Source organism: Amia ocellicauda, chromosome 11 (genome assembly GCF_036373705.1).
Source record: "Amia ocellicauda isolate fAmiCal2 chromosome 11, fAmiCal2.hap1, whole genome shotgun sequence".
Classification (NCBI taxonomy): domain Eukaryota; kingdom Metazoa; phylum Chordata; class Actinopteri; order Amiiformes; family Amiidae; genus Amia; species Amia ocellicauda.
The window spans coordinates 17,081,268-17,103,993 of NC_089860.1; the positions used below are offsets into that span (position 1 = coordinate 17,081,268).

General features: G+C 42.9%; 1 protein-coding gene across 1 annotated transcript in view; it reads left to right on the forward strand.

Moving 5' to 3' along the window:
* diaph1 (diaphanous related formin 1) overlaps nucleotides 1-22,726 on the forward strand; it is a 116,241-nt gene that overhangs the window by 86,100 nt on the left and 7,415 nt on the right. Inside the window, exons 21-27 of the mRNA XM_066716274.1 lie at nucleotides 695-796; nucleotides 2,248-2,487; nucleotides 3,123-3,252; nucleotides 3,523-3,647; nucleotides 5,049-5,213; nucleotides 6,728-6,860; nucleotides 14,346-14,435. Of these exons, the coding sequence (XP_066572371.1) occupies nucleotides 695-796; nucleotides 2,248-2,487; nucleotides 3,123-3,252; nucleotides 3,523-3,647; nucleotides 5,049-5,213; nucleotides 6,728-6,860; nucleotides 14,346-14,435 (985 nt within the window). The remainder of the gene's footprint in view (nucleotides 1-694; nucleotides 797-2,247; nucleotides 2,488-3,122; nucleotides 3,253-3,522; nucleotides 3,648-5,048; nucleotides 5,214-6,727; nucleotides 6,861-14,345; nucleotides 14,436-22,726) is intronic.

Below are 22,726 nucleotides of genomic sequence, written 5' to 3' on the forward strand. Positions count from 1 at the left end.
TGTCCGGAAAAGTACCCTCCCTTTATCGCAGTGTAGATCCACAATGTGACTCTGCTGAGTAAAAGCCGGCTGCATCCCCATCAAACATTAACGATGCTGCAGTACTTTCCTGCAGAGACCCAGAGCACTAAACCATTATGCATGTTTCCTGTTGCCTCCTACAGCATGGGTCATGTATATTTAAAAACACAGCTATGGGATGCTGGAGACCATAGTGAATGTAGCATTACTTTTATAGCTTAGCAGAAAAGACAGATCAGTACTTTTAAGCCTCTAATCTTATTAATACCCCTACTAAGATGTTTAAGCATCTTATACTGTTCACTGAGTATTTCTGGAAGGAAGTGTGCCATCTGTTATTCTAATAAATAAATGTAAAGAGTGCTGTTAAGTGACAGTTCATCCCCCCCCACCCCACTTTTATTAGCATTTTATGGCTTATTTAGGGTGTATATTAACAGTTAAAAATGTTATCCAAAGTATAGTGAAGACGAGGAAGATGAAGGTCCGCCCTGTTTCGTTGTTGTGCTTCGGCTCTGTCTATAATTGAGGGTGTTATTATGATATTTTATTCATAGTCTGTCTTTTCATCCGATGCCTGCTCCTGCAGTGCAGCGCTCACAATAGCAGTATGTCATGTGGCCCCGTATACCATTGCCTCACCCACGCCTGCGGGCTCTTGTGTGTCGCACAGAACCTGATCAAGCTGATGCCCGAAGCGGAGCAGCTCGGGGTGCTGGCCGAGCTCAAGGACGAGTACACCGACCTGGCTGAGTCGGAGCAGTTTGGTGTCGTGGTGAGTTCCCAAACGCTACTGAACGCACATGTGTGATGCCCGACCGATACACTGCAACTGGAAAGATGAATACATATATACTCGGTATGCTCAGTATACAGTTTACTTGGTAACAGATGTGTTTTGTCTAGATCTGCCTTTGCCTGAATCTATATTTTTAAATATTGATAAGACTTAAAATCTGCAACATAACTCGTGTCACGGTTGTCAGTTGTGGTCTTCTTTCATAACTCTCCTCTGGTTTTCATATTGGAACCCCAGGAGGCTTAATTAAAAATAAATGTGACTCTGAAGTTATTAATAGTTATAGTGTGGACAGGCCTGTTTTTTCCCCTATTATTTTTGCCTGTAACCAACTGGGTAAAATGGATGCTGAAGCGAGCCGCTCAGCTCCCAGTTAGGGGGGTTGTGAGCGTGACTTTGAATTGGGGCATTGGTTGCCCCAGGCTGGCCGTGCTGCACTAGCAGCAGCTCATATAGAGATAATGTAAAGGGTTGTTTCTTCCCCAACAGGGCAACGTTTGATGATATTTTGACCTAGAAATATGAACAGATTCCAAAGCATTCCACCTAATTTGGGGCCAAAGGCCTTTCTTCATTGATAATGAGTAACAAAATATGTATGAGTTCTCACAGGATCACACAACAGGAGACCCCTTGTTGTCCTGTTGAAAATAATTTCAGATCTGGAGAGCTGTGTGTTTGTTTTATTCCAGTTTTGTTGTGTTGAACTGCATGATTCAAAATGTTGATCGGTGCTAAAGAGTTAAAGCAAAATCATCATAATTGGTGCAAAGTAATAATTTATCTGTTTTGCACTATGTTTGACAACCGCAAAAATGTGATGGACACATGTCTCGGTATCTTTGGAGAATTGCTCTACTCGTGAGAGCTGAGGAATTAAAGTCACGTTACATCTCTGGGTTTGAGAAGACCTTCAGTATGAGACGCGGCTTATTAGTTCTGTCTGAACGAGAAAGTATGCAGGGATTTGTTTTTGGCAAAGGCACATATTGGCCACAAAATAAGAGTGACGGCTGAGTCAAACCACGAGCATCTCGACACATACATCGTGGCGAATTGAATTATACAAGTGTGGGGAAATGATGCCAAGGTGTCGTCTCTTTAGTAAGAACCATTTGTGAAATGAACTTGGAAGTCTTGGAAACAAGAAGACGTCCAAGTTTATTTCACAATTAAATAATGTACCTTTATACTTTTGTGATGGCTGAGTTTCAAATCCCATCTATTTGGATGTTCATAACTCTTTCATTGTATTGGAAACAAGGCTTTTCTTTGGAGGCATTTTATTAGCACTGGATGTTGCTGCCTGTGAGCACCCAGAGAATGCATCCGGGCAGCGCTGGTTCATCCCACACAGCCCTTTGGCCCCCTCCACGAGGCTCTGATCGCTCCGGCCTGCAGTAACCCTGCGACGTCTCCTGTTACAGATGAGCTCCGTGCCCAAGCTGATGCCTCGCCTCAACTCCATCCTGTTCAAGCTGCAGTTCGAAGAGCAGCTGAACAACATTAAGCCAGACGTGGTGTCGGTGACGGCCGCCTGCGAGGAGCTGCGCAAGAGCGAGAACTTCTCCAAGCTGCTCGAGATCATCCTGCTGGTCGGGAACTTCATGAACGCCGGCTCCAGGAACGCGGGGGCCTTCGGCTTCAGCATGAGCTACCTCTGCAAAGTAAGGCCACTGGCACTGAGGGTGGTTTTCAAAGTTGGTGATGGACACTAAATGCATTGACCCCGAGTCATCTCCACACAGTGGTTCTCAGCAAAGGGCTCAGACCTGAACGACGGGGGCTTACCTGATTTAAGAGGCGTCTGCTGTAATGCCCGACAGCTTTGTCTGACGACTAAAGAAAATGTAGTTTCCAGATTCAAGAATGGATCTTATTGCCACGTTACACCATTTTTTTTTCCCACACATATAAACTTGGCTTAAGTTTTAGTTTCCAGTCAGTACACATCTACATTTTAGCACTTAATCCATATTATAGCACATCTGAGCTGTTTACAAGAGATACCAAGACATTTAAAGTGTAGCACATTTGAAGTTGAAGGTGTATTTTTCTTGCCCAATGCATTCTCGAGCACCCTGACAAAAGAGATTTAACCTTTCTTAGCAACCGTTTTTGACACATTAGACTTCTGACTCCCAGTTTCCTGTAATTTAGGTAGCCCATGTGCTGTTGTAGCTGATTAGGAAAACCCTTCAGCAGCGAGGAGAATCGCGCCCTTTGTTCAGACCTCCCCAGACTGATGTAGATGTTGTGTCAAAGGTCAGGGTGTGATTTATTGCATCCTTTCTCTCTGCAGCTCAGAGACACCAAGTCTGCGGATCAGAAAATGACCCTCCTCCACTTCCTGGCTGAGGTTTGTCAGGAACAGTACCCAGAGGTGCTGCACTTCACAGATGATCTGATCCACGTGGAGAAGGCTAGTCGAGGTATGACCTTTACTCAGCTCTCCTGTCACCCCAACACCACCCACAAGACAGTTGTATTTTGCCAATTCCTCCTTTGATATTCAACCTAGTCTTTAAAGTAAGTCTTAACTGGATGTAGGTTTAAGGGTTAAATTGATTTTAGAGTGAACAGGTTATGTTTTGTGTTTATTAGGTGTGAAATAATGTTGCTCTATCACTGAAGTCTGCTTTTATGGCTAGAGTTGCTGTTCTTCTTCAGTGCGATCATTTCTGCCTCTTCCTGTTCTCTAGTCTCGGCTGAAACTCTGCAGAAGTCCCTCTCCCAGATGGCGAAGCAGATTACTAACCTGGAGAAGGAGATTGAAACGTTCCCCGAGCCGACAAGCGAGATGGACAAGTTTGTGGAGAAAATGAAAATATCCTTTCTACATCTCTACATGTCATTAGTCATTTTTGTAAGGCATCTTTTCAAAATCTTTTCATTTTTTGATTTAGACTGTTTTTTTTTTTTTTTTTCTTGTTTTCTCATTTCGTTGACAGGGGCTGATGAACTCGGGTTGGACAAGCCTGAATATAATGATTCGCCCCCCCACCTACTGACTTGGCACTTTCTGAAAAGCCGTTTTGTCATGACGGTGCATTTCTATTGATTCGAAGGCCCTGTTTCAGTCCGGTCCCGTAAGGCGCTGCGGGCACCTTGCTGTGGAGAACAGTCATTTCCACAGAGCCGCGTGGAGAGCTTTGTGCGAGATCGATCATGCGTTGGGTCTGTGTTTGTTCTCACTCCTTCGAGAATGAAGGACTCTGATGGACGCTGTATTCTCCCTACCCTGACAATCACATTCCCATTGCCCAGCAGTTACAAGCATCAAAGTTAAAGCTCAGCTGATTTCTACATATGCGTTAATTGTTTCCACCTACAACTGATTTGGTCTGCCACAGTGCACCCTAATCTTAATATGGATTTGTTTAGATATCGATGCATTGATCACTAGTCCACGTTTTAATCAGACCCAGCATAATTTCTGCTAAATCTGTAGGCAAAAACCTAATATAAAGACATTCAGTTCATGGCAGGTCGTGTTTAGCCTAGTGGCATTCTTAGCTGGATTGGTTTCTTCCTCTTGGCAGGAGTACAACCCCAACAGATGGTCCTGTGAATTGAACACCGCACGACTGGTCTGCCACCTGAGAGAGCTGCAGGCCAGCGCTCGGCCGTGCTGCGTCCGCACCGTAGTGTAATTAAAATCCAGTTCCCTGCATCAGAGACGTGTAGTAGGCAGGAAGAGAATGAATACATTATACATGGGTGCATTAATCTAAAAGCTTAGGAGACCCCTCGGTGTAGGCATGCTTTTCTTTTTTCCAGTAGAATTGGAAATATCTGTATGCTTTAGGCTTGTTTTTGGTTATAGCTTTCTCTTTTCATGTCCCAGGGTGCATTGGAGATCTGTGGAATAATGTGAATATAATAAAGCATTTGAAATAGACTCTCATCTCATGCTGCTGTTCAGAGCCTGTGTTCTGGAGATGAATGCGTTGCCTTTCTGTCCTGATATGCTGTTTAGCAGACAGATGGAGATAGTAGATTGAAACACGCCGGGCTTAACGAAAGTGTGACGGCAGGGGTCACGGAGAAAACGGGTGCCTGTATTAATTTACCGTGGGCTTTGATACATGACATGACTGAAAGGGTCGGGGGTTCTTGTGGACGTCTGATGTGCGTCTTTTCAGATAGTGCTTCGCAATGCAGCCTTTTTTCTGCTAGGTAGATAAACCTTTCCCTCCTCTGAGTTTCCTTAACACCGGGGCTGCACAGTTTCGTGGCCTCTGCGCGGGAGCAGTACGACAAGCTGTCCCTCATGCACACAAACATGGAGAAGCAGTACGAGGACCTGGGGGCCTACTTTGTCTTCAACTCCAAGAAGATCTCTGTGGAGGAGTTCTTTGGGGACCTCAACAACTTCCGAAACATGTTCCAGGTGAGAGATCAGCTTCCAGTTCAGTTCCATTTGTATTGGACACAGCGCTCTTCATAGTGAGTCGCCACAAAGTTAAAAACAGACCAGGACCCTGCAGTTTAGTCCTGATATAACCATCAGACATGGAGGAGATAGAACCGTTAACCTCCACGGGACAGAAATTAATCTCTGGGGCTCCGAGGCCTGATGGTTTGCCTCCCCTCCGGCCAGTTAGATCATTGTGAGAGTAGTCGGGCAGTGTTAAGGATGAAGTATGTTATTCCCCCTATGGTTAGAGGAGATGTGCAGTCTCAGAGGTCAGGTCGGATCAGTCGGCCAGCAGGGAGGAGTCAAAGGGCTCGTATTCCTGGTAATGCAGGGAAACCACATACAGAATCTGGCGCTGGGGGTTGTGGGAGGGGACTTAGCTGTTGGTTTACCATTTTTTCCTGATGATTTGGTCAGTCTGAGTCCAGAATGTACTATGGACCACAATCGTGCTGACCGACCAACCCCTTGACCACAGAACGCGTTTCATTTCATCCGCCACGCAGTCCGAGAGAGCCTCCTTATTCCTCTTCCTCCCTCTGTAGAGCCTGTTATATGTCACACAAGATCTGTTCAGTCCAGTCATTCTCACAGTCATTACTCACACTGCAGTTTCCACATTCTCACACTGATCGAGATAAACCCAAGGTCAGAAAGCTGTGAGCAGGTCTGTGCTGAAAAAGTTCCAGGCACACAAACGCTCGCATTGTTCCCTTCTTCGCCATTAGCGTCGCCATGAGTCATTCCTCACCCTCTTTATCAGAGCAGTCAGCTGTTCACTTCTACTTCATAGTCTGTGTTCCCATGCCTCTAACGGATACTTGTAAAGATTAAGATTACAGATAAGATGTATAGATGCATGGACAGATATGTACATCAATATAAATATCTATAGCTTTTCAAAACAAAATGCTCCCCCCAGGAAGCTTGTAAATGCTGTGGCTTCTGTCCGCAACTGTACATGGAAATGTATTATGGAAATGCATTCCTCCGGCTGCGTTCCAGAGTTCAATATTCCATCGAGCATCATTCCTGACACCATTGTAATTGATTGAGATGAACAGGTGAACACTCTCTATAACGTGGCACACAGCCAAGTCAACATAGATTTCCTTTTCATGAAAACTTTGAGATCATTTCAGCCATCAACACACACGCACACATACACTCAATCAATCACACACTGCCACACACACACACACTGCCCCCCATACACACACACACACACACACACACACAGAAAAGGATCCTGAATACTTTCACTGTATTTAATTTAAAGATATTAGTTTTTGGTTTTCTTTCCCATAATGCTCACACCCTTGTCTCAACTCCTCATCCAAACCCCCGAATGCCACCCAATTATGACACGGACGACCTCGTATCTTTTCTTCATTTTCTACCTTTGACCCCAAACAAGTTTGCCTCGGCACACTGCGCGTCTCGGCCGCAGCTGGGCTGTTTCTGACGTCTCATTCTGTGTCGTACAGCAAGCAGTGAAGGAGAACCAGAAGAGGAAGGAGGCAGAGGAGAAAATCCGCAAGGCTAAGCTGGCCAAGGAGAAGGCCGAGAAGGAGAAGGAGGAAAAGCAAAAGAGGAACCAGCTTATTGACATCAACGCAGGTAAGGAGGAGCGATCCATCATGAGATATATATATTCCCACACGTGTTCAAACATCTAAAACATTGTTCCCCTGATTCAGTTGTGTTTAATATATATTCTTAATAGTGAAGCCCAATGCTGCGGCAAAGGAGGATTGTTGTAATGATGTGTGGGGAGGCTTTATTGTGCAGTCGAAGTGAAAAAGCTCTGTAGCACTGGCAGTCCACTGACTTTACAGCAGCCAACATCTCAACTCCTACCCACGCCACCTCCACTGTTTCTATATCCTGCTTTAACTGAGCGGAGAAGCTGTACTTCCTGAGCTACAGTACCTACATTGTTGCGAACCATGGAAAAAAGCCTGTTCTAAAAGAGAATCCCGGCACTGTATGTCCACTGTGTTGTAGCCTTTTAAAACTTTATTTTTATATTGAATTATCACCTCATAAATACTCTTTAAAGAGCAACCTTAAATGTGCTTCAGACTAGTACGAGATCTGAGTATACAAGCACAAGAAAAGCTACAGGATTTAAAGTACTTTGGGTCTGACGGTGCTGTGAGCAGAGACGGATTGGGGTCTCACTGGCTGTCGTAGGTTATGGTTCTCCTCTTCTTTCTTCAAACCCTGCCAGTGCTGTTTAGAAATGGTTTTAATATTTGTGTGATCTGGCAAAACGATTCGTGACTGGCATTGTAGACACATTTTTTCTGTCCTCTGGAAGCCTGTGGTTTGAGGACTCAGGCTGTGAAGCTGTAAACATGTACTCAGACACGTAGCTGTAGACATGTACTTTGGTTGCTTTTAATTGGCTGCTAATAGTTTGTAGGCTGTGGGTAAATACCAGGAATGTGTCACCCTCATTAAAGTAAAATGCACGATAGGACTTCAAATTCGATGAAGGACTGAATGTGTGGCTTTCTTTTCCGGATGCTGAAATACCTCAATGTGCAAGCAGGTGGCGCTCAGAGTTCACTTTATGTTAGACTCTCTGCGGATTACACAAAGTAAAAGGCTATTAAAAGTAGCATCTTGCTTATTAAATAAACAGTGTTTATGTAGAAAACATCAGCCTCAAACACACAGATGCAAAGGGAAAACAAACAGAAGAATTATATTTTTCCTTCCATATCCCCAAGTAAATCAAAGTAACACGAACCTGTTTAATCTCTTAAAGGAAAAAATGCCAAGTCATTCTTTCATGAGGATTGCTCCTGCACTGGTCCAGTCTTTATATACCAGCAGCTGAGCTTCTGGGCCGAAAGCTTACTTTTCAACAATGCAGGCCCTCAGAATGGGATATATTTTATAGAGAAATGGGATTGCTGTTGTTTTTTTGTTTATGTAGCTTTACCAGCAGGCCTGGATTTTCTCATCTCTTTCTCAACTTACTCTTAATAATCACTCTGTATCAATCAGTGATTCCCTGGGTGCTTCAGTTTAAATGTCCTGCTAATAGTATTTCATTAAGATGAACTCTTTATTTAAACCATTAAATGGGAGAAATTCACATCAGCTGCTTTGCAATATAGCCTAGCAACAGCGATGTTAGTATATTAAACAAAGCCCGTACTAACCCCGAACTCGGCTTCCCTCCCACCCAAACAAGGACACATTTCTGTGGTTTGTTGTGAAGGAATCTTTTTACAAAATATCCGGTTCCTGATAAAGGTGTCTCTGCGTCCTGTCATGTCCGTAGCGTCTGGCTATTGTGTGATCGTCTCATTGTTTCCCAGCTGCTCCGCGGCACGCATCCTGCTTTCCTTTAGCTTTGTCACATCCACGGCTGGCCCCGAATCTTTACAAAGTGACGCATCTGCAGAAGCAGGAAAAGATGGTGTCTATATGGAGCAGAAGTGAGAGAGATCAATCTGATTTACAGCATAAATGACAAGAATCTGCAGGTTAGGGCTGCTGTCGTATCGAATAACTGTGCAGCAAGCAGCCCGACTTCTCCTTGGAGATATTATTCAGCTTTTACTTGTTTGCTTTACTTGAGTTTAGCTGCAGTGTATGAGCTGTGAGCTGGCCTCTGTGGGACTGACCTCTCGACATGTTACTGCCCCAGCGCTGCCAAGTTTGAATAAATCAACAAAACAGGAATTCATTCTTGCCATTCGACCAATTCCCCGCTCATCTGGTTTCCAAACTCAGTTAATCTCCATCTCCTTGTCCTTAGTATATTCTGCTATTTCCCATCAGTGTGATATTTATTATGAAAGCACAGGAATGTCACTCTGTAAGTTAAATGTCATTCCTGTGTTTAAACTGGCTGGGACTTTGACACAATCACTATTATCTATATTCTCTTCCATTAATTCATCTTTATTGTTTGTTACCTGTTGTAACATTTGTTATTCTCTTGTTACTCCACCTGATTTGAGAATTTTGTGTTGCTGAATACGGACTTTGTACCCTCCACATCTGTTTTACATCAAAAACCACCTGATCCCTGCGTTACCCTGGCTCTTGCTTGTGAAATATATCTGTGCCGAGAAATTCCTCCTTCGCCGAGTTCTGTGTAACCAGGCATGGCCGAGAGAGGCCCTGCAATGCGACTGATTCTTGCAGAAAATACCTCCTTTTACAAGTTTACTTCTCTGCGGCCCTTGCAGGGGCTGCTGACTAGTTGTGATTGTTGAGGATTGCATCTGCCAGTTGGCATGATTTTCACTCCCCTCGAAGCAAAGCTTGCTATTCAGCTTCTTTCTCAACTTTTTTTATTTTGTCAGTTTCTCGCTTCTTCCAGGAGGCTTTCATCCATTTGCTCCCACCCCCTCTCCTGTTTTATGTGTATTAGTGTGCCAAAGGAACAGTATCTGTAAAAGACAGGAAACCTTTGATTTCTAAAACATGTCTAAACACAAATCTGAGCTTAGTGAGGGGCGACTGTAGGTCATATCTCAAATCCCCTTTTGTATGCGACGTATATTTTTTACAATCCTGGAGACATTTCTGTGGGTCTGTCCGAGACCCATTTTGCAAATATAAACTGTATAAATTATACTCTTGCATTAGCCTCCTGATTGCAGCTCACTGGCAGAGTACAGAGCTCTTAGCTCAAGTTTCAGGGACTTGTTTTAAAGAGCAAATTAAAAACAGCTTTTCTGTGTAGGTGCCTGCTCCCCATGTCTGCCTCACGTCCTGTCTCAGGGATGTGGGTAACTGCTGTGGAGAGAAGGTTGTGTTATGGACTATTGTCTCAGAAGAGGCAGCTTTTGTGTCTTTCTGTAAGCTGTTTGTACTAATGCAAACTGAAGTACCCCCAGCTTTATACAATGACAACAGCCCTGTACATCTACTCTGCTAATACTTTAATCACCCTGGATTACGTTTTCTTACTGGCTAGTAAGTAGAAGCAGGAGAAGTGGTTGTTTTTCTTCTGTCAATGATATTATTCTTTGTCATACTAGTTGGTAATCCTAGTCTCCTTGCCCTGTAAAACGTGCATTTTATGACCCTGCACCACAGAGGGCTTGGTTTACACGTTAATTTCTGCTTGCGTGCTCAGTCCAGATCAATGCTATTGAATTACTCTCTGTTTTTGCTGCAGTACACAGCCGCATTAAACAAATGCAAAATACTGCAGATCACGTGACTGCATACTTCTCTGTTGTGAAAATAGCTCTTGCAAAAAGGTAGCATGGAGGCTTATTAAAAAATGTCACATTGGTTCACTCAAAATGCAGAGCAGGGTAAGACATTAGTTTATTTTGTTTATTTTAATTGTGAGAATACATTATCAGGTCATATAAGATTCTCATACTGAGGCAGGCTCTGTTTGATCCAGTATATAATGAACGATTGGCCATTTGTGACTGTCTATGTCAGAAATACAGCAGTAACATTTACAGTTTATTTTATTCACTATTAAATAATGAGGTGCCATGAAATTAGTACGGCTTATGAGGCTTCATTAGAAATCTGTGCCATGAGACATTTACTGCACCAGGTCCTTGGTGTTTTTAAGTCTGAAACACAGATTGCACAACAGATCGAGACCAACTGTGGGAAGTGCCATATTGTATTACAGTTCCTAAGGATTCTTCTAAATAAAATCAAATAAATAAATGTGGGTCAAGAGAAGTACCCACTGTTGTCCAGAAGATGTCAGTGTAGTCTCAAAGTGAGGCCGTTTGGACTAGACACAGATGTCCTAATGAGATTACATAGATTGTGCTGTCAATATAGCCTGTCCTCATGGCATCCAGGATGTGTGAGGCTTTGTAGTGAGTCAGTTAACCCTTCCTGCCCTGGAGATAAACACCATGTGGCCTGTTACCTATAAGATTAATACCTTCAGGTGATGTAATTGCACTGTATGGAAACCATATGAACACCAATACCTTATTATTGGTTCATTTGTTTGTTTTTTAATTCAGTATTTTAATACGAGTACTAAGCTGTGTCCATTTTATATTTGGAATAGATGCTGACAGTTAAAGACTTATGGAAGAGTGTTTGACATTCCTCAGTGTTCACACTAATAATAGTAACTAGAATTTGACTGAAATAAATAATAAAATCAATTATAATAATACTAGTCTTTAAATGGTTAATGATAATTGTAATATTAACGAGATATCCATTGGTTACTTTTGGAGGAATCAATTCTGAAACTAGCATTAAGAATTAAACAATGCCAGTATTGAACTACGGCACTAGAGTTGTAGATTTAATAATACATTTAATACACCTTCGCCACATTCATATGTATGTGTTTGTGCCCGGCTGTATAGGTCAAGGCATTGTGTTAGTTATGTTGTGTAATGGCTTTCTGTATTGTAGGTCAGTGGGATTTAGACCATGTGTATAGTGTTTACCGTACTTTCTTCCTATTTTGAAATCCTCAGATTTGAGCTGATTTGTTGCTGTGTTACCTAGAAAGGTTTGGGGGTGGAAAGTATTATATCTTACAATTCTCTATTCCTTAGAAATTCAAAAAGCTCCTCAAATGGAAACATGTTTTCCTGGAGAACTGAAAATGAAAAAGCGTTCCTTGTCATTCGCTCTTGTGGCCAGAGTGTGGCGTATTTGAGCCACGCTGCGATTTTCCCCGTCTGTTTACCTCCCTGCCGTGAAGAATGCATGTGTACCATCTGGCACGTGTTAAGAGGGCTGGAATTAGAGTGGGTTACTGGGGGAGGGGGTGGGGGAAGGGATGTGTGTATTAGCTAATCTCTCGATGCTATGAAGACCTAAAACCTTTAACCTCTTCCACGCACAATGGGAATAATTAAACCCATCTGCCCTCGGTTTTGTTTTTGTTTACATCTCTCTGCCTTTTATTCAGTGTTTAATATTTTGTATTTACTGTAAATGATCCCCCAGAAAAGGGCGCGCACTGCTGTATTTATAAATTTTTTAGTTTATTTATGAAACGTCATTCATTGGAAGCTCTTTGATGCATTCATTCTTTACAAGGTCAGAGCCACACTTTGATATTTTATTGATGATGATGTCTGTCGTGTGTTTTCCTCAGGTATAGCTTTCCTTAGAAGTCGCCCTTCAGAGTCTGCATTTGTTTCTGAATTCAGGGTTGATAATAAGTCTGTTTTGTTTTTTAAGAGGATTAATTCTCTTGATCTGCTTTCCTCCCCTCATGCAGTCTGTCTTCAAATTCACTCTGGAGACCGGAGGGGGGAGGGGTACATTTCAGCAAAGGAAAAAGGGATTACATGGTCTGACCTTATAAAAGAAATATGAGTGGCCTGCAGTGACTTTAAGGGGTGAAAAAATAAAACAAAAGTGACAGAGCCACAGTTTTTGTTTGTTTTGCACCTTTGATGCCTTAAAGAAAAACACTGCTTCTTTGAAATATTACCTTTAATTTGTCTGCTTGTTTTGAAAGCTTTTCTTTACTAGAAAACACAATCCCTGAGTATATATTTAACCCCATGTCATTTGACTGTGTGTGCTTGGAGAGAACGGTGTTTTGTAGTATTAATCCTCCTCGGGCTCTTTGTTTTCATCACCGTGTCCCCCCCCGCCCTGTTTGCAATAGTAGTGCGAGTGACTCCAGTCCTATTTTAAACTGGGTCACTGCTCATCTGGGTTAATGTAAGCCACCGTGCCTCTGCTGCAAACTGACTTTTTGCCGTCAAACACCTACCAGTTCAGGGGGGAGTGTGTGTTTGTAAATGATTTCATTACAATCGGAGACTCTTTTCACTCTTTATTTTTATACTCGTATGGGCTTTATTTCTTTCCCAGTCTGCTGCAGAGTACGGTCACCACTGTGCGCTGATGTGGGTAATCTTGAATTGGCATGATCTGTGTGCGTCCTATTAATAATAATAATAATTATTATTTGCAGACGCCCTTATGCAGTTTTAGACTTGCTTCCTTGGGGTTAGCTGGCAGGGGGCACTCTGTCATTGTGTTAGACTCGCATCATCGTGAGCAGCTGGGTACAGTGGGCAAAGGCTATGTGGAGTGGAAATGAATACAAGGTGCTTGCCTTCTCCTGTCTGTATTTTTTGTTTTATCTACTGATTTATTTGTTTTTGTTGTTGTTGTTGTTGTTGTTGTTTTAATGATGGCTGCAGCATGACTAAACTCAGACTTAACGTTCACCGAGTTAATGATGGCCCAGATTGAACCCTTTTCCCCCTGAGGGAAAGCGTTTGCACCCGGGCTGTTTACATGGAAGAGTTCAGTGCTTTTGAAGGTTTTGTCGTTCACTTCATTCTGAGTGACTGACAGGAGGCGCTGTCTCACTTAACATAACAATTATGGCTTGCTGGGATCTGTATTGGCAGTGGAATGTAAAGAATATATATATATAATGTCTAGCCCCATCTGTACTGTGGTTCCTCTAAGGGGATTAGAGCTGGTAAGAAATCAGTTCTCCAGTTCTCAACTTTGTGTGAAAGATAAAAGAGAGGGCATGGCTCCATTTATCCAGCCCTCACTAGCCTAATGGCTTAAGTATGTGTGGTTGTGGCACAGAAATATGACTAAGTTTTCTGTGCTTTTTATACACACAAAGAGGACATAATTAAAGTCAAATGGGCCTCTTCGTTCAGCTCAGTTTATTGAATGTTTGTCCTTATTTTCAAATGTGTGCATTCATCTCTAGTCTCCTAGACATAATTGAATATTTCAGTATTGTTTGAACAGGATTTTAAAATATGATTTTAAAACATTGAATCATCTCTATAATCAGGACCACTGTGAGGGTTAACTAATTTATAAATACTCTGTCCAGTGTAGTAGCTGCAAAGACCATGTGAAATCCAGGTTTGAACATCCTGCAGGGGGCAGCTGGCTCAGATGTGTTAGAGATTGAACTGCAATCTCACAATGAGGCAGGGAGACCTTCTCCTGGTCGTCATCAAAACTGCGACATACACATTTTGAATAGAAAACTTTATTGAAACCGCTTCCATGACAAACATAACATAGTTTTTTACTGGCTTAATTATTATCCTGTGCCTGTTTTGTGTTCATGTTTTATTCTCACCTGTTTCCTAAAAGCATTTCCTTTCACCTTGTTTTCCCCAGAGGGAGATGAGACTGGGATTATGGACGGCCTGCTGGAAGCTTTGCAGTCCGGTGCTGCCTTCAGGAGAAAGAGGGGTCCCAGACAAGCTCGTAAGTGCCTTAACACACAACACAACACACACAAGTGGTGCTGCACCCTGAACTCACATATTCTCCTGCACAACACATCAAATCACCTGCTCTGGATTTACTGTAGATACTTAAAAAAAAAAAAAAAAAAAAAAAAATAGGTCAGTAGGATATATGATCCTGTAGCTGGCATCGCTGGCACTCTGAGAAATGGGATTTCCTGACATGGGTTTAGCTATAATGACTGCCTTTGTGTCCGCCGCACAGACCAGTCATTAAAGTATTGTAGCTGCCGCACTGAGGACGAGAGGCGGATATTTTCAGTGTCCCTAGTTTGCTTTGGAAGAAGCTGCGTGTTCAGGGATGGGAAGATGAATAAGTAATCACTCATCATAGTCTTTCCATACATCAATTTGCTGATTCGAGCTTTTCGACAAGCACCAATTTAAATAAATACATACGTAGACCTACATAAGCAAAATGGAACTGCACCGCCTTGACCGCGTGAATGTTATGGGGCAGTGGAAATATATCAGCTCTAGTTTAGGAGAGTCCACGACCCGACGAAGCATTTGAGATCAATTCATTTCCCTTGGGGTAGGTGTGTGAATGAGCCCCATATTAAACCACACTGTTCGCTCCGGTTCTGCGTCACAATATGTAGAACTTATCCTACATAATTATAGCCAAACCACTGCCTATTGGACTCGGCCTCCCACCTGATTCCAGATGGATTTAAATCGTTTTAATGCGTATTGTTTGTTGTTGTTTGTTTAGTATTTTTCCCAAGCCTGGAAAATTTGCCTGTATTGGTTCTGGATTGTGAGGTGAAAAGGGCAGAAACTGTGTCAGCTTTTTCCACCCAGGCGTAATAGTGGCTGCTGTAGACATTTGGACAATGCTAATGCGTCGCTAATGTAATCCATTAAGTTTAGTGCTGCAGATGACACTCCCCCCCACCCCCTCAAATATTTAGTAGCAATACCTTAAAGCAGATTAGCTGTCAATTCATCAGATGTATGAAATCACTCTGAGCATCGCATTTAAATGTACATTTGCCTCTTTGCAGTCTTTAAAATGCCATCCCTCAGAGCTCCATGTTCTAGAGTTAGTTTTGAATGTATAGCTCCTGTAGAGTGCAGTGCATTATATTAAAAAGGATGTTTTTTAAGATCTCCCATTTCCAATACCCTTTGCCCGGCTGGCTTTCAGCTGCAATTCTTTAATTACAGTTTGAGCCTGTGAATTGTGGCAGCCCGCAGTAATTGGGGTAAACACTGATTCCACAGCGTCGCTTCTGTGTCTGTATAGAATGTGCAAATTGGGCAGTGATGGGAGAACATTATCGCAGAGTCACAGGACATAATTAATCTTGGACTTGCCGATGCAGACCTCTTTACTGTCATAATGAGCCTATGATACAATATTCCCTTTCTGCGGGGGCTCCCCAGTATGTGTACGAAGAAATCCTGTTTTCTGAAAAGCAGAAAAGTCTCTCTGCATTTTTCCTGCACCAGCATTCGTTGCTCTCGGCCTTGTCGCGCTCACTGTTCTCGCAAACTTTCACAGCTTTAAAAGGCAGCATCTGCTCCTTCACATGATCTGCCTTGCATCTAGAGCTGGATTCCTTACCCGTACACCTTCTGCTGTCTGGCATATTGAGTCTCTCCCTGCTGGAGCAGCGCTAGACGTCCGTTTTGTAAAGGAGATTATCTGGGCCGAGCTCCTGGACCTCAGACAAATCCCTCAGTCCGATCTCTGGGCTCTCTCTGGGCGACATCGTGTATCTGCGGTGGAGGGTGTAGAGTTAGAGGGGCGATCAGTTCTCAAGGTTAAGAGCTGATTAGAGTAACAGACCCTACTTTGCGATCAGGATAAGAAAGCGATCTGAAGACGTCACGGTGTTTCTTTAAGCAGTGTTGCAGGTGGCAAAATGTACATTTAATGTCTCCATTCCCATATGGCGCAACCATGTGGACCTTAATCCCCAGAGATCAGCCCTACTGGCACTGGAGAACATTTCACCAGCAGGCCCAATATTAGAAATTGGATGACTGTAATCCCCATGGGTATTTATTCTGACCATGATGGAATTTCAGATCCGTCTACCAGAGAGCAGATCTCTACAGTTTGCCCTTACGGTTTTCATTTTGTGGTAAAATAGATTTTGTTCTTAACATTTTTCAGCGGGGTGACTTTGATTTGTATTGTACTAAACCATACTTACATTTTTCTTCTCCATGCCCTATCATTCTCTGGAGCACATAAGGAAATGTTATATGGTCCTATTTTAAACCATGAAAGCTCATTTTGGCTGGAAAACATATGCGTGTCAGTTGTGGCTTTACAGTTTGTTGTCATTGTAGTTGAAGGGAAGGTAAAGCTAGTTTGTCGTAAATGAATCGTGATCCTCAGCTTCAGACGTTTAATAGTGAAACCTACATGAAACTAAAGTAAATATAGTATTAAATGTAGAATTTTTGAGGTAATACTAAGAATATCAACACTTAAACACTGCTTTCAGCTTTAATATGGATATATTCCTTCACCGTCATCAATGGTTAAATTCAGGCAGATGCTGGTGATGGTGGGAGGTAAAAGGGGGAATTAAAGAACATTTAATTCCCTGCCTGAGCTTTGAATTCCTGCAGTAGCTTGTGTCCGGGATTCCCTCGCACTCACCGTATTACAGTAATGCTCAGACAGGATTATCCAACAATCAGATGAGTGAGCGAGCGTCAGATATGGCCCCCACACGGTCACCAGATTGCAGAGATCACTTTTGTTTCCCTTCCTTCCTGATCCAAATAGGGTTTGTTTATTACAGAATATTACAGACATCAATAGTCCAGCAACATCAAGCCAAACACGTTGACACTGAGGAAGCTGCCTTCATTCCCTTGGCATTCTTCCTTATTGAAATGCTCAGAGTGTATTGATCCGTCTTTGTCGCACCTTCGCTCTCGTGTTGTGTTGTGAATGCTGCTTGTCCCCAATTGATGTAATGCTTTAGCACTGCATTTTTAATGCCCCTCTGCCGATTAGCCATGCAGGCAGTGTGCGGCGCCTGTCAGCTGGACCTGCTGTGGATAATTCAGGGCAGGTGCTGTCTGGGAGACCAGGCCATTAATGCCCCAGGGAACAATGAAGGGGACTGGGCCGCCTCATCAGTTAAGTTCAAGGTCTTTTCTGGCTGATGGGGAGCCTTTGCTGACGGTCAGTGTCTTTAAATGATCTCGGCGGTCTCAAAGGCAATGTCGATTGGGGCCTTTGACAATTGTACCTTCAACCCAGCTACATTTTCCAACCAGCTGGACTTTGACCAGCTTTATTCTGGCTTCACACACAGTGTATCAACTGAAATTCCTCGTGGCGCATATTTTTATTGGGACATTTTTGTCAGAGGGACCTCGAGGAGATTGTACTAGTGCAAAATACATTTTAAAGCGGTATATAAAACCACTAATCCTGTGCATGTGCGCTAGAGCTCCCAATTGAAGATTTCCTCAGCAGCCCGCCTCCTGCAGGGAATTATCCCAAAGTAGCTTCAACACAGTGGGATGAGCCGAGAGAGAAGCCATTAAAAAGTCCTTACATAAACCTACAGTAGCGCCATGGAGTTCTTATTATTTACGATCTGTATAACTACAAGTCTATATATACTCCATTTGGCCTGTTACTTAATGTTTTCAGCTTCATAACCAAGGTCCAGTTTCTCTTAAATGCTGTGACAAATTTGTTTAGGCCCTTGGATTTCTCTTTTAAAGCTGCTCTTGTTTTCTTTTCCCCGTTATTGTTAGACTAATCTATTTTGAGGCTCTGAAGCAGACAGCCTTTTATTCGTATACAGAGAAGGTACGGGACAGAGAGCAGCTTGTATTACCCTGCCTTGGGCTCTGTTGCCCCTGCCAGTGGCACCGTCATGTCAGGCCATTACCCAGTCTTGTCAGGGCTGCGACTCCACAAGGACCCAGCCGTGGTGTTGTAACACTGGATTTTGTTGTTACACTAATTAATTTCCTGATTAAGCTGGAACCGTTTCTGAACCCCCCGGCCTCCAGAGTTGAAGGGTACGGAAGGCTGGCTAGCTAATTGTTTACATTGAAAGCCCACTTTTCTTTTATTTGTAAGGTTGATTAATTCCTACAAAAGATCCAAACAGGTAAAGGAGGATCATACATCTTCTGTTTATAGCATTATTCGAGCTCCATACAGTGCACAAATAAACACTTATTAGAGAGCTGTTTTCCCCTCACATGAGCACCATACAGAGAAGCACACTTGGCTTCAGTCTTAGTTACTTTTCTGTTGTTTCAAGGTCATCAGAAGTGAATCTGAAGACTATGGCTCTGCTATCAGTAGTAAAGATAGAGTAAACACAGAGTAACCTTCACATTTTACTTTTTATTTTCTATCTATTGCTTTATCCTTCTGCCTCTTGAGCACAAGAATGGCAATGAACATAGACATTGTATATGTCAGCCTAAAACAGAAACAGACCTTTCTGCCTGTTTGTATTCGCATGCAGACTTGATTGCTTTGAAATTTGAAATGGAGAAAAAAAAAAAAATGTTTTCCGGGTCATTACTCTTGCATAGTCAATTAAAAACAAACTCTCTGTGCCATAAATAAACAAACAAACACACATTAATAAAAGGATAGATAAAAGCCTCTTGAATATGCGTTTGTAATCCGAGCCTTATTGAATGGCTTGCAGATGGTCTGTGCCCCCCCGCGGATAGCTGGAATAGTTTGATGGCAGGCCAGCGAAGGGAAACTGGTTCAGTGTGTTCTCTCGCTCTTCCGAAGCCCTCTTCTAAGATTGTATCATGTCTATTAAAAACTGTTTTCTCTGGGGAACCATTTATCTGACCATGAACTGCAGCTCAGGATCTTACTTTTGTATATGCAATTACTGGACTAGTTTTATAGCTTTTCCTAGAGAAACTGTAAACCCTTCGGAGATTGGATCCTGCTATCCCAGGGTGGCTGTCGCAGCTGGCTGCTGTAATTTGGGTTTCAGCCCTGATTAGGTGCAAGAGGACATTATTGTTGTTCTGCAGGATGTAATTTTATGGATTGTAGAAGTTCAGTAAAATGACAACTGTAAGGCAGACATTCCTTTGGCTTTCCTGTTGGTCTGGAGAAAAGTGCAAGCAGGGCAGTGTGGGGGGCTGTGCGCCGCAGCGGACGAACAGGCCACATCATTTCTCAATCGTGTGGCTTCTCCCCCGTACCTTTGAACAGATACATTTTTATTTTAAGCAGTGACAGTGATGCTGTTGGGAATAAAAGCGTCCCATTGTATTCTACTCCAATGTAAAACTACAACTCTAAATACGGTATTTAATCTGGTTGTATTTTACTATATTAATGGTAATGTGTAATTCTGTTAAAACATTTGTGTGTCATCTTTGGCAGTTTTCCAAGTTTTATCTCGATGCAAAATCATGCAAAACATGACAACAAACTTCTCTGTCTATCAGCAGGAGTCCTCCCTAAGCAAAATGTGTAGCATTCCAGGTTTGAATGTTCTCTTTGTAATGCTACATACAACTCTAACTGGATCTAAAATAACAATGTTGTCATTAATTTAGTAACATGTTACCCTGACTCATAGTTGAACTATGAGCCCTGGTGTGCCTCATTTTCCTCTCATTTACAAGAGAGGAACTCCACGGTGTTAGTATTTTTCTGACCATGAATAACCTGCCAAGTGCTGTCTGGTGCCCTGGGTTAAACCTTTGCAACAGCTGGAAATCCTGCAATCTGCACTTTATTATGTCTGTGCAAATACTACATTTTCAGAATCAGTTTGCGACTAGAGGTACTAACGGTGTACACACTACGCCACCAAAAATGTTTTTTGTTTAGGTGCCCAACATATATAAGCAAAACCCTTTCAATATTTGCTTCCAGAACTCTTGGTTTGTCTCTCCTGGGTGGAAAAGTCTTGAACCTCCTGACTCATTTCATGAATATTCCCTATCATTTAGTCTGACCCTTTCCTTCCACCTCTGGTGTCCACAGCTGCTCTTCTCCCTGCCTCCTCTTCTCGGCTCTTTAAACTGCTGTTTCAGTGCCGGCCCTCACACAATAAGACCCAGCTCCGAGCGCAAGCCTCTTTGTTCAATCTAAACTAAATAAAGTCCGCACAGCAGACAGCCCTGAAGTGACCCCCACCCCCGCACCGTGCCTATTACCACTCCCTGCCTGAGAGAAAGGACCCTAGCATGTGGCCGGGAGATGGGCGAGCATGAAACTTGTTGCTGGTTTGATCTTTGGCTCCAGCAGATGGCTTCATTCGGAGCAATGATGTGCTTTTCCCGGAGAGCCAGAGCAAAGGGATGACGTTGGAGCAACAAGCTGCCTTCCCTGGGAGGGGGATTGCCCAGCCCCCCAAAACAGACATTGTTGTCTGCTAGAGCGTGGTTGGCCCCTAGCTGCTTAGGATGTGAAGCCGTCACAAAAATGTGGAGTGTGCGTGGCATGCACGAGAATTGCACAGCAGACACTTCATAGAATGGCTCGATCTGGCAACATGTCCCAACAATGAGCATCCCCCTTTCATTCTGTCTCTCTCTCTCTTTGACCAGATGGGACAATCAGTCCATCTGTAGAATTATCAATGGCTCTTCACTGGCATGCGTGTGTGATTTGTTTGGGTTGCAGCAGCTGAAGGGACATATCCCGCAATCTAAAGGAATTAACCCGTTTGAAGAAGCAGTGGAAATGTGTTTGTAAGGAGGACTTGCATTTTCCCAACTGCTGAGGGGGCTGGAGTCCAGGAAAGGCACACTCGCTTTAGAAGCCCCTCGTGTACATTCTTGCGCACACACAATATGGATTAGTCCTACTGTATTGCTACTTTTCACATGTAACTACCAAGGCACATACAGCATAGACTGAAAGCATTCCCTTCATTTTCATATGCGTTGAGGTTTAATTAATGACATGTGAGCTGTACAGCACCCAAAAGTGACCCAACCCACTTCTTAACCATGTGAAATCCATTATACCTCCCAGATTGTTGTGGTACCAGCTCTAATGTTATTGTTCTGCATTCGGGAAATTTGATGGTCTTGTCTAGAGAGGAGAGTTGTTGGGTTGTGTCTGGTCTGTTGACAGAAAAAGCACTCCAATCCCAATACCACGCACAGCTTTAAAATGAGATAGAAAGCCCATATAAAAGAAAAAAAAAGCTATCATCTCAGACGCAGCATGTGGGATATTAAGAGGTGATGTAACGGCCGCACTTGCCAGAATTGTCTGAGCATGTGAAATGTTGTGAAAAATCCAAACGAGTGCTGCATTGTTCCGAGAGGAGAAAAGCATCCCCCGTGTGTTTCGCAGTGATTTCAAAAGAAAAAGCACGTCTGTCTTTGTCATCAAAAGAATGCAAATTAATAGTTAGCCTTGGAAGTTTGCTTTTTCCAAAGAGGTGCCCCACATGGGTTACTTTTTAAGGTCATTTACATAATTTGTAATTAGTTTTAGTTTGGAAATGCTTCTTCCCCTGTGTGAGTCTCCTCTCATGGTGTTTAAAGGTGATAATTTAATTCTGTCGCTCCCAGGTTATTTAAAGCAGCATGGGAAAAAAATATGATTTAAAATGATTTTGTTGCTTTTATAGTCTGCCCAGTGATGGCGCCTCAAGGAACGAAGCGAAGCACGATAAGATCGTCTCTGTAATTGATTTGTCACCTTTACTTCTTTCTTATTTCCTAAGGTAGTTGGATCACAAGAGTTGGATCATAAGAATACGAGAGATTATAGAAAAGAGAAGGCCACTTAGCCCGGTTTGGTTGATAGTTCACTTATTGATATGAAAATGTCTGTTTAGGATTTTCAACAGATGAATCCAATCCCCACACGTGAAGCACAAATTGTTGAGGAGCTTTGTGACTTTTGATTTGGGGAAATTGGGTTGGTTTACATAGACCGTCTAATCTTGTCTCTTCTTCCTCTGTAGCCTCCATGCTCTCCCTGTCTGAGTACAGTGCGGAAAACAGCCTGGTAATCGTTTGGAGTGTGTTTTGAGTGTGCCGTTGTGATGTTGTGTGACTAACACCCAGCTCCCTGACTGAGTGCCGCCCAAGGCACTCAAAACTCAATTAAGCAAAGCCGCAAATCAGTGGCACAGCCTGGCCAAGCAAAGTTGCTGTCCAAATATAGAACCTCAAAATGCAACAACATGAATATGCTTTAAAAAGTTTCTGAAATGACCCCAGGAGCAGTAAAGATGCATTCTGGGAGCTTAGAGCCTACAATGTGAAAGCCATCAGGTGCTTTTCGTTTTAAATGGTCAATTA